The following is a 12,482-nucleotide window of genomic DNA, read 5'->3' as shown; positions in this document are numbered from 1 at the left end:
GAGAGGGTGGGAACGCGTGGCAAGCGCCGCTACTGACGTCAGCGAGGAGGGAGCCTCCAAGGAGGGGGAGGGGGAGGGGGGTTGGGTTTCCGCCCATGTCTGGGAACGGAGGCGTGGGGTCGTGCCTGCCCGTGGCGAGACACAGCCTTGTTGTGAGGCAGCCCCCGGGCAGAGGGCAAATTAAGGTTTCTGGCGCGTTTTCGCAGGGAAACCCCATCATTCAGTGTAAGGGACGGGCTGTGCGTGTGTGAGTGTTCTCTGTTCTTCCCCGCTTTCCAGGATTGTCTGCCTCATCTCTATCCCTAGTCGACAATAATACGTTGTTTGGATTTTCTGAAGGCAGGACCTTCCCTAGCTTAGGCGCGCTGGAGGCCGAGGGTTATAATGTCTCGGCTGCTAGCGAGCAGGCTCATTTGCCAGACCCCGTGTCTGGTTTTCCAGACTCGCTGCGTGGTGCGACGGCCTTCTGGTAAGGCTGCTAACGATTTGGAGAAACAGCCCGCTTCATTCTCTAATTCAGGGATCCCCAACGTGGCGCCCAGAAAGTGGGTGGGACTTTTGCCCACAAAAGCTTCTGACTGGCCATTTGAAATTTGATTGACTGCACAGATGTGTGCAAATTTTGTTTTGCAGTAGTTGCCACCACTGCACAAGGAGTTTCAATGTGTAATTGAAGGTAAGCTGCAGCAGCCCTGGCTCTGCCTTCTCCAGATGCTGTTCTCCACCTGGCTCTGCCTTTTGAGGCAGCTACTCTCTGGCAGCCATTTTGTGGCTGCACCCACCGTGCTGTGCCAAACTCCCAAAAGCATCCACAAACTGGAAAAGGTTGCAGACCCCTGCTCCAAGCAGTCACAACTAGACAAATGCAGAAGGGTCAACCTGGAAGGCTCTGCTGTCCAGTGAGATGAGCACCAGGGAGCCAAAAATCAGATGGAAACCACCAGTGTAAATTCCTGGTGTTGCGTTTTCTGAGAAAAGTTAGCATAGAAAAGGCCATAACACAGAAAAGGTGGACCTCAAGGACTGTCTACTTGCCTGTACTCCCCAAAGAGTGACACTCAACCATCTGGTGATCCCTGGCCCCAAAGAAATCTGTGTCGCCTTGACTAGCTAAAACCTTTTCATCCATTGTTCCAACTTGGTGGAACGAGATCTCCAATTGAATCAAGGCCGTATTGGAATTCGGGACCTCCCTATAGTCTGGTCCCTTGCCAGGCAACCTTGACACTCAGCATGTCCCTAACCATTGTTATCCCTTTTCAACTGTTGTGATTTCCCAAATGTTGTTATAACATAAATCTTTTTGCTTATTCACACTGTTCCAAATGTTTCCATGTACCTTTCCCACTTTCCACTGGTTCTGTGTACACTGCCCCGAGGTATCACAGTGAGGGTCAGTATATAAATTGCATGCATGAATGAATAAACAAATAAATGGAGGCCATTTGACTAGGTTGGCTCTGGATATTCAGGAAGTTGCATGAGGGAGGTATTTGGCATTAGGGAAAATAGAGACTAATGCTGTGTATTTTATGTTTACATATTTTCAGGGAAAGGAAGACACGGGGCTCCATAGCCTCCAGATAATACTCCACAAAATATTCTTGAACACGGTAAAGGCAAAATCAAAAGTAACTTATCTTTTTTTCAGTGCCAAACTAAATGGTGTCATTTTGATGTGAGGAAACTGACCCGTCCTCCTCTGCAGTTCCTTTTCTGGAGATCCAGTCAGAATTTGTTGTTTCTCTTCCCCAATCTAATTTGGGAGCTAAAAGCATTTGAAGTAACATCACCCTGTGAGTCGAATGTATGCCTAAAGTGTAACATGTAAAACATAAAATAGGGCTGCCAGCCTTTAGGTGAAGCTTGGAGATCTAGAATTACAACCAATCTCCAGGCAACAGGTATCAATTTCCCTTGAAAAAATAGTTATTTTGGAAGGTGGAATTTGACACTATATCCCACTGAGGCCCCTCCCTTCCCCAAACCCTGCCTTCCCCAGGGTTAACCACCATCCAAGAATTTTCTTACACAAAGTTAGCAATCCTAAACATTATGCCACTAACGAATGGCTTGGTCCTGAACCCACCCCATCAAGGTGGAGCAGCATTCTGTGCCTGCAGGCCAACCTTTCTGTGCAGGCAGAGCTCAAGAGGCAGACTGGCTGCCAGTAGTTTTAAGGCCTATTCTGAGAGCAGGGGTGGGGAGGAGAGATGGAACAACTTATTAGCAAAAAAGATGAAAAGAGACAGAGAGCCGCCCAGAGCAGAGGAGGGGCCAGGGGGCCAGGGAGGGGCCGAGGCGGGAAGCCGAGAGGCCCCAGTGTAGGAAAGACTGTTAAGCTGCAGATGTTTGGCAGCTGCAGGCAAAGGAAGTGGCTGAGAAGGAGGGAGTGAGATTCCACTGGACTGCAGAAGGGATTGGAGGCCTGATTTGTGCTTTCCAAAGGCAGTATGCCTCTTCCACCACCACCTTCTTCACCTCCACCGCCGTATCCACACTCCCGAGAGCCTTTGAGCCTGAACTGGACCTTCCTGCGAAGTCTTTTGGGAGTTTTACGCATATTGCAGCTGGTGGCTGGTGCCGTTTGCTGGATTACTTTAGCGGCACACAAGTATGAAGGGGCAACCTACTTTGCAGTCTTTGCTGCAGTCCTCGTATGGTTGCTCACCTTAGCAATCTTTGGGCTCAGCTTTCTGGGCCGCTGGGCTCTGGTGCCAGGCCTTGGGAGCCGCTGGCTCATCACCAATATAGCGCATGATCTGCTGTTTGGGGTCATTCTCTTCTCTGCTGCTGCAGGCATCATGGTCCATAAGGCACAGGATGTCAGCTACTGCAACGTGAGTGCCTACAAGTATACCTGCAGCTACAGTGCCTACCTGAGTGCTGCCATCTTTGCAGGCATCGCTGCTGTCTTTTACCTGCTTTCAGGACTCTCTTGTCTGGTACGCCGTTCCCGGGGGCACCATGACATTATCTAAGAGACGCAAGAAGATAGACCGATACACAGGGATAGACGCACTCTTCAAACAGATGGACAAGCCTCACACACCTCTCATCCCCACAGTCAGATTGCTCCTTGCTCCAGACCTACCAACTTACCTTCCTGATGGAGAGACAGAACATCAACAGACTTTCCCTATAGAGGATATGGCCCCCTCACCAGCAGATGGATGTGGGCTATTGTGACCCTGAACTGGAATTGGCATGCTGTTTCGATGAAACCTTGGAGCCAGATTGTGCCCCCCCCCCTTCTTTTCTCTTCCTCCTTCGTGTGGCAGGTGGGTCTTTCTGGGTTTGGGAGGGTTTTGTATGGCCTAGCTTGTAATGCAAGTGCCACTGGGAGTCCTCAAAACCTATGATCATCCAGTGCCATTCTTTGTTCTTACAAGAGCAATTTTAGTTGAGCATGTAGTCCTTGCCATTACGTATATATTTATGCCTTACACATAAGATCTGACTTTAATATTGAAATTAATTCAGTAAGTTAATTGAACGATTGAATAATCATCTCCTTGGTGATCCTCTGGTTTATTATTTTATAGCAAAGCAGAATTTAAAGATCACCCACAAAGACTTCCATGAAAAGTTTTTGTTTTCTCTGTGACACACTGTTTTTAATCATATATTTATAAATAATGCCTTTTAAAATTCTGTATTTTGGATAAGACCTTGATGTGGATATTGTAGCCTTTCTGCCATAGCAACACACTTTCCAGAATGCTGTACTCCCTAACCTGGAAGTCCTGTACTGTAACCCAACCCATAGGCTCTGCCTCTTCAAATATGAGAGAAATGCACTTTGTGTGTGTTCAAACATGCCCTCTTATTAATAATTTTATGCTCTATGTCTCAGAAATGACACCAGAGAGAGGCTCATGGACTGAACTCTGGTAAACTTTCCCAAATTAAGCCATGCTTCTGGCCTTGGACCATAACTGTTGTTTTCATTTTCTTGGTATTAGTTCATGTATCATTTCCACAAAACCTCAGGGACTATTGCTTCATGGAAAAAGAAGCCAGCTCAAAGACCAATCAGTCATGGATAATGGGGAACATTTGGAGTGCTTGGAAGGAGGGGGTTGTTGGTGGGACCCTGCAGGAAAAAGGCCCCTTGTGGCAGGGAAAGAAGTGCTGATGAGGTTAGGATGAAGACCAGACTGCCTCATATATGAGGACCCCCACCCCACCAGTATCCATTGTGGGTGATTAGGGCCTATTAAGGTAGATTTGTAACCTAACCCCTACCTCCTGGAGGCACCAAGATGAGGTCCCTTTCTAATGAGATAAAACATTTAAGAGCCAGTGTGCTGTAGTATTAAGTACTGGATCAGGATCTAGGTGACCCCGGTTCAAATCCCCATTATGCCACAGAAGTTTCCTGGAAGACCTTGGGCCAGTCACACATTTTTCCCTTCACTTACCTCACAAGGGTTGTTGTGAGGATAACATGGAGAACAATATAAGCTGCTGGGTCACCATTGGGGATCGAGGCAGGTCATAAATGAAGTAAATAAGTAAAAATTCAGACTGGACTTTCAATCAGGGTAAAACAGGCTGTTGCAGCACTCTTTGCTAGGGTTATGCATTCTCCTCATAATCTGGAGAAGCCTGTTCAGTGTATTTTGCATCAAGTACTGAGCCAATGCCCTCCATAAATAGGAGACCACAAGGAATTTCGTGGTTCTAGGACACCATGAAAAGATAAGCTTTGAGCAAAAACAGGCAAACAGGAACTGTAGTTGGAGAGACCAGGTTGGTGGTAATATGATTGCTTCAAAAGCTGGCATTGGGGCCAAAGGAAAGTAGTAGCAGTAGTTCAAAAACAGGTAGGATCAGTTACATCCTATGGAAGCTCTCAGAAAAGATAGGTATCCATACTGAGTGAATTTCCAAAGCATAGCAGAAAGACTAAAACCACTGCTGTCTGGAACTACATTTCTGTATCATGTGAGTCGGAATTGATTTGTGTGCAGCATCCATAACAATTTGAGCCCTATGACTTCATATTTCTGGACTGGCATACATTGGACTTCAACACTGCCTGCTCCTGAAGGGGGAGATGCCTCAGAAATATGGAAGTGCCAAGTGACGGATCCTCATAGGCAACACTTCTGCTAAGCAAACTTAGTAGCTGCCCAAGCTGCCTTGTCCTAAGATGCTACAACCAACGTGTTTTCAAATGATGGAAATGGCTCAGTTTTTTGTTGAAGTCTCCCTCATCCAAACAAGAAACTGTATTCCAGCAACACCACATAAGCTGGTAAATGTAATTACTTCAGCAGAGAAGCCAGAAACTCGTCTAGAAACCCCCTTCACCTATCCTGCTCAAGACACCAAATAATCCTGCTTCAGCCTTTGGACATTTTTCTGTTCTACACATCGGCAAAAACACTGACCTCATCTGTTTCCGTCATCCTTATGATGCCCTGCCAAAGATATTTCTTAGCATGAGGCATTGAGGAACTGCTGCCAGTTACTTTGAAAGTAAATCCATCCTTTCTCCTTGATCATCCTTTCTCCTTGATCAGCCGAAGAAAGATCTTATGGTTGGGGGAAGTGGCTTCTGCAAAGACTTTTGACCAGAGGAAGCCCTTGATACTTTGAGGTAAGAGACTAAGAGACAAAGATTCAGGTGGGGAAGATGTGCTCTTTAAATGACAGGTGAGGAGGCAACTGAAAAATGGGCCCAATCCTTAGAGGGCAGGGAGAATTATAGTACACCATATAGTACACTGCTCTGCTCTACTGAGTAGTAACAAAAGCCCCAGGTATTTATTAAGATTGCGGTGAAATCACAAGATGCACACCACCAGTTAGATGTACAGATAGCAAATAAGCAAGAAAAAGCATCCAAACATCCCCTTTGCTGGACCATTCTAACTGGACGGCAAGTATGAAAGTTCCCGCTAAATGGCCCAATTAATATTTCCTGGTGCAGACCAACATGAGGTGGGAAGGAAATGATGGGGCATTGTCATTCATCCAGAGCAGAACTTAGGTGTCATTGCAAGAGGGAACTGAAGGCACCGTCAGCCAAGGAAGTTTATTTGGGAGGGGAGAACATATGGTTGTGCGGAAAGAAAGCTATCACCAGTAAGAATGGTGGTAGCCTAGCTGAGATGTCAATGACTATCTTTTCCTTCCAGGTGGTGAGGAAGTTATGGAGTAATGAGCCTCACACATGCCGAATCCAGGACTTCATCTTGAGGTCACACTAATCCATCCAGTGCAAGAAGCTACTAAGAAAAACTGGAAGCGCAACTATGTTAGACTCTCACCATCTACTTTGCTTTGGGGAGGGAGGACAGGGGCTCTGCAGCTTCCCTGGAGCTGGCTTTGTACCTCAATAGCAATGACTGTGATGTCAGTTCAGTTTTTAGTACCTCGCAACAGTGTGGTAATTTGGGAAATCAGTGCTTTTGTGGTGGAAGGAGAAGCATTCTGTCATATGAGGCTGGCCAAGATATTTAAGGCTTTTCAGCCAATTCTTATTTTTCAGTATTTCACAGTTGGATTCTGACTCCTGTTTATATACGGGAAGCTTACCTGAATATGGCTGTGTCCCAAAGGTTATATCCCATACTCGTCTCCCCATTTTATAATAATACATTTTAATAAAGTTATGTGTGGAGCAAAATCTTTGATCTTTTACTCTGTTTATAATAGAACAATTTTTCCAAAATTCAGGGGCAGATCCTCCCCCCACCGTGCCGTAGTCCTGTAGATCCCAAATGCGCATCTCAAGAAAGGAAATAATTATTCCTATCTAGATCAGCAATCAGTCTTCCAAAAATGTCCAGAAGTCACATAGATATTCACAGAGTATGATAAACACCATCATCACCTATTATCAATAAATAGAAGAGATGTTCTGTTTCTCAAATCTAGGATGTACTTTGGATTGTAATGGGAAAAAAGCCACCAGTAAAATGGTCCTATATGTATTCTTCATATTATCTGTTTGAAACTGTTCCTAACGGATCTAGGTGGAGAAACTACATTGTTCCAATCTCAGAAATGTAGACATTTGGAAGGAATCGGAGAGAGCTGTATCAAAGGGCCCTGAAACTAGCATTTCACTGCCACCAGACTACCCAATACAGATAGGGAAAACTCTCAATTTCCTACAACTTATACATGTTAATAATTTACTCAGTCATATTGATCTTTATTTGTCATTCTGTTTTAAGTCAGTGGCAAACCATTCCATTGGTCCTGTGTTGCTGCCATCACATCAGTTAAGAGGATGACAGGGACCTTTGAACTGGCATACAATATGAGTACAGCACTTATTGGCTACTAGTCAGTCATGAAAGAGCAGGGGACAACATAGACATCTGAATAGTTCAATGCTGCATATTATTTTTTTCTGTAGGAAGCATTCAGAACAGTCTTGCATTCTGAGATTATTTTTTAAATTACCATTAGAATTATTTTAAGGTCTATGACCTAGGAGAATCAGGACCGTTGGCAATTCTAGTAAAGAGGAATAACCCACATTCTGGTGGCACTGATGTGTACTGGGACATGATGTCAATAAAGCAAAGAAGGAAACCAGTTCCCTACAATTTGCCTAGTATTTATTGATGTATATTCTTTGTGCTTTCTTCAAGCAGTTCATACTGGCTCACACAACAGCAAAAGAAGTTAATGGCATGTGGCAGTTTGGTTAGCTCAGGGCAACTATGAGATGGCTGACAGACAGCATGAATTCAAGCTTTCAAGATCTCCAAAGATCCTGAGAGTGTCCAAATTCTCTTGGCTGCCTCACAGCCAGTTTAAAGGGAGAACTGGATATTCTGGCATTTGACATTTCAGGCAGGAAGAACAGACCAGCCTCTGTGCAAACGAGTGGGAAAAGGTCAGGTGCTACACAGCATACAGCCCTGCTACTTCCTCAGCTAGCAGATGGGCTGAGGAGCTGTACCATTGTTTATTAGGAGTAGAAGGACATACTAAGAAATGAAGGTATTACTGATTGCACCCGCTTATTTTTGGAGCAGACTGTACAATCGTGGTTTCAGGGAGCTCTTTTCAAGAATTCAAAATATGAATCCAAGCCACATTTTGAATCAAATGCTGAAATTAGGACTGTCTCCTGATACAAGAAATCAGGTATTTGAGGCCTGTAATTGTTACACGAGCGGCCATAAGCACTGGCATTGTCAGTAAAATGTGGGGGTGATCCTATAAGCTGCAAATAGCAACAAAAAAGCAAAATACCAGTCAAAGTAAGAAGTTACATATCCATAGGCACCACATAGCTCTGTGGCTACCACTATTGCATCCTACCCCCAATTACAGCATTACATACTGATAATGCTTTCACATTATCCATACATTAAGGACATCAATCTATGTCTAGAGTTTACAGAACCTTGTGACATCATCCCCAGTACACTTCCAGTCTATATGTATAGTGAATCAGTCACAGAAAGACCCTTGCCTGGAACCATTCCTTTGTGTAAGATTCACTATTCACTACATAATGGAAGAAGCAAACCACCTACATATAATTTACCATTCAGGTAAAAATTTGAATCCCTTGGTGTCCAAATAATAGGAGGTTGGCAAACAAAGGTGGTAGGACAGCAAAAGAAGGGATGACATTAATATCCTTACTTTTGTGGGTAGAAACCATGCACAGAGAGTTAATGGACTCCCCAGGAGGACTCTGGTACTCCTCATCCTAAAATCATCAGAAGACTCTGAACTGTGATCTATGTCAAGGGAAACAAGCTTTTCATAAGAGCAAGGGTTGCATGATGAAGAGGCAGAAACCACCACAACAGACGATTCACCCAAGGAATTGCCTAGCAGCTGAGTGTAAAAGCACTGCAATAGGAAACAAATTTGAGGCACCGTGGGGAAGGCAAGACTTATCTGTGACTTATCTTGTCTGCAGCAACACTAATGTCAGAATCAAAAGTCATGGGCAAAACCAGGATGGCAGCTGCATTTCCTTTTCCACTGAGCCACTCCTAACTACATAGTTATGGGGGGGGAAGAGTAAATAGGGACTTTGTTCATTCTACAAGATGCCTACTTTCTCTGCTGCCCTCATTGACGGTTACCAATTGTAAGGTGGGCCCTAGGGTTCTTCTGGAATTACAATTGATTACCAGACTACAGACTACTGGAGCTTTGGAGGGCAGATTCTGGCAGCATGTCCTGAGTTTCCTCCTCAAACTACACCCTCCCAAACACCTCTCCACACCTATTTCTTTTAAAACCAAGTATAGCTTTTCATGATCCACACAGTCAAAAGCTTTGCTGTAAACTATAAAACACAATCTGATTTTCTTCTGAAATTCTCTAGTATGCTCTAGTAATCAATGTAAATTTGCAATATGATCTTTAGTGCCTCTTCCTTTTCTGAATTCAGAAAGGAATTCAGAAATTTTCACTGGTTACGGGAACATACTGGCATTTCTCATTCCTTATATGGTAACAGTTTGTCATAAGATTCTGAGCATTACTGTGTAAGAAATTAATGGTCCAATAGTTGGTCCAAATTAATGGTCCAACAGTCTTTGACATCTCCTTTTTTCAAAATTGAATGTATATTGAGCTCTCATTTCACTTTATAAAACTTTAGATTCTTCTTTCAAAGATTCTTCTTGGAAGGAATCTGCCATCCTTTCATTTCTCTTGCATAGTTCCTCAGTGTAGTCTTCCCATCTTTTAAAAATTTTGTCCTGTTTAGCTAATGTATTACTGTGTCGAACTTTCAGTGGGACTAACTGTGCCTTAAATTTCCATTTTATTTATTGGATCTTGTGGAACAGATTTCTTGTTCTTTCTGAGGACAAGATTAAGCTGATAGTCAATTCATTGTTTGTGTTTTGATTAATCAGTTGATTAAACCTATACATGAACTAAACAGTTCAGAAGAAAAAAACAATATTTAATAGTGCATGTACTTGTTCCAGCTGACATTGTCTTGAAAGCATTCCTTCTTAAGCATGATAAAACAGAATGGCTAAAATGCTGCCTACTAATCACAGCTGTATTGAGTAATTTTTAAAAAAATGCTGCTAATTAATCAAATGCCTTCTAAACCAATTAACAGACTTTTAGGCTACAATTCTATGTAAAATTACCAGGGTATAAACTCAGTCAAAAGCACATAAATTTGCACTATCTAACTGAAACAAATTAATCTACTAAAAATGTAGTCTGATTTGCAATGGGTGTGAAACAAGTAATCCCACAGCTCTCCAAACCTAGAACCAAGCACATAACATACTTTATTATGAGGCCCTCATCACAAGTTGGTTCTTCCCTTTCTGCCTGCCCATGGATTTCCCTTGTCTACACTGACCATCTCCTGAGGCTAGTTAACCACAGCATTTCCAGATGAAAGGACAAAATGCCCCCCAATTGCTTCTGATTATAAGATCTGGTAGTAGTTCACACAATCAGGAGAACCAGGAATGAGAGTGCAGGTATAAATTAATGCAGGATCACACTTTGGAATGCGCTCCTTCTTTTAAACTTCCAGCCACTGGAAAGCCAGAACAGAGAAAAAAAGGGATGGGAGTAGAAGCTATTAATCTACCAGCATGTCACTTTAATGCAAAGAAACAATCAGAGCATGACCCCCCCCCCCCCCCCCCCCAGTCTGCAATGGTGTAGTCCATTCTACCACCTCAGCCCTCTGGTCATGTTTTGGCAGGGCATGTGCAAATAGGCCCTCAGAAAAGAAAGAGCACTTCAGTTAGTTGTCACAAAATCAGAATATCTACACTACAAATGTACATTAAAACAGCCCTCCCAAAGAAACACAATGGCCAGTGGAACAACATTAAGAGTGTAGAAATCTCCTTTAAGTTTTCAGTTGCTTTCCTGCTCTAGGTGCAGGAAGCCTTAAAAGCACCACCCTCTGATCGCTGACCATCCTACTTCTTCCTGTTTCTAGCTTGTGGTCTCTGAGATTTCACCCTGTATTACTCATGTTTGGTTTCGTTGCCATCCACACTAAAGAGGCAAAGCACTTGCTTTTGCAGTATGCCTGCATGCAACCCCACCCCAGAGATTCCCAGAATATTCAATCCTGTGTCCTGTTCCTGCAATTATTAGATGTGATTACAAAACACACAAAACCTTTCCTACGGTTACAAAGGTCTAGATCAAAATCTGAAACAGAACAACTTTGGAAGGACGCAGAGACGGTGAATACAAAATCAGGAGAGGTTGCAAAACCAGGGCCAAGCCATCTATTTGCATGGCCTGCTTGAGAATGTAAAAGCCATTGCTTGAGTGAGGCAGTTTATTTTTGGGTGTAGTTTCAGATGCTTTTCCGGCAAAGTGGTTATTTCTTTTCTAAAGTTCTGTTTGTACTTGTTTATATTTGTGTCAGTTTAGGTTAACTTCATGAATCCGTTGAAATACATTCTGTTTCAAAAAATGTAAAAATACGATAATTAATCTTTAAGATACTGCTGGTTTGGCAGAAAAAAACTAACACTACCTTTGAAGAATTTAGCTCCTGGAACTTTGATAACTATCCATATGAACAGTACCTTCCTTCCTTTCTAATTTATCACAAATAGACTTTCATGGCAATGGGCTTGCAGATTGGACCAGGTCCTAAACGTCACTCCCGTCCACATACTTGGCCACTGTAAGTTTATATCAATACAACATGAAGGAACCCTAAGCATTTCCTTCTTTTGTTCATACTAATTTATACTTTATTTTGAATGGCTGCCTATTTTGTATGGTAAAATGGAATGGCTGAGCTGCATTTTCAAAATGTTTAAATAGCAGCTTTCCTTACTGTATCATGGGTGCTGTGCTGTGGAGGATGGCCCAGGCAAGCCTGATCTCAGCAAATATCAGATGCTAGGCATGGTTGGCCATGGGTAATACCTTGATGAGAGACCGTCCAGATTGCTATGCTGTAGCTTGACAGCACTTTCCACCACAATGAGCATTAGAAAAAGAGTTGGCTTTTATACCCTGCTTCTTACTACCTGGAGTCTCAAAATGGCTTACAATTGCCTTCCCTCTCCCCACAACCGACTGAATGCTCTGTGAGAACAGTTCCAATAAGACTGTAACTTGCCCAGCTGACTGGATGTGGAGGAACAGGGAATCAAACCTGCCTATTCCAGATTAGAGGCTGCCATTTTTAACCAGTACACCAAGATGGTTCTCAAACTGGCTTACTCATCAGATTTCTATAGCAGGCTGGAAACCATCCCATAACAAAAAATGTTTAATTTACATTCACTTTTGCTGGCATAGAATGTTGTTTTTCACTCAAGGAGTAACAAAATAGTGGAATTCAGTGCCTGTTAAGGTAAGGATGACCACAAACTTGGGTGCTTCAAAAATTGGTTAGACTGATTCATGGAACAGAGGTCCGTCAATGGCTGCTAGCCACAACTGAGCTTCCACATCAAGAGGCAGTGAGCCTCTGAATATACGTACTAGGAGGCAACATCAGATAAAGGGACTGGCTTCTGCGCCTG

At 43.3% G+C, this 12,482-nt stretch overlaps 1 protein-coding gene across 3 annotated transcripts; it reads left to right on the top strand.

The window, feature by feature from the left end:
* Positions 1-100: 100 nt before the first annotated feature.
* On the top strand, positions 101-7,560 carry MARVELD1 (MARVEL domain containing 1). Of its 3 annotated transcripts, none has more exons than XR_013233554.1 (3): positions 101-225; positions 1,551-5,608; positions 6,150-7,560. XR_013233554.1 is itself a non-coding variant. In XM_077349432.1 (2 exons), exon 2 carries the CDS (start codon positions 2,454-2,456, stop codon positions 2,979-2,981), a length of 528 nt encoding a protein of 175 aa, XP_077205547.1. In that variant the 5' UTR covers positions 101-676; positions 1,551-2,453; the 3' UTR covers positions 2,982-7,560. The 3 variants fall into 3 exon arrangements, 1 of the variants encoding a protein (XP_077205547.1); XR_013233553.1 differs by having other exon boundaries at positions 101-676; XM_077349432.1 differs by having other exon boundaries at positions 101-676; positions 1,551-7,560.
* The last annotated feature ends 4,922 nt before the right edge of the window (positions 7,561-12,482 follow it).

Source organism: Paroedura picta, chromosome 8, assembly GCF_049243985.1.
Source record: "Paroedura picta isolate Pp20150507F chromosome 8, Ppicta_v3.0, whole genome shotgun sequence".
Classification (NCBI taxonomy): Eukaryota; Metazoa; Chordata; class Lepidosauria; order Squamata; family Gekkonidae; genus Paroedura; species Paroedura picta.
Note: the sequence above shows the minus strand (reverse complement) of the source record. Positions and strands in the feature narration are given on the sequence as shown.

Excerpts from the sequence above, each read along its gene's own strand:
- MARVELD1 (XM_077349432.1), top strand. The coding sequence starts at position 2,454 with ATGCCTCTTCCACCACCACCTTCTTCACCTCCACCGCCGTATCCACAC.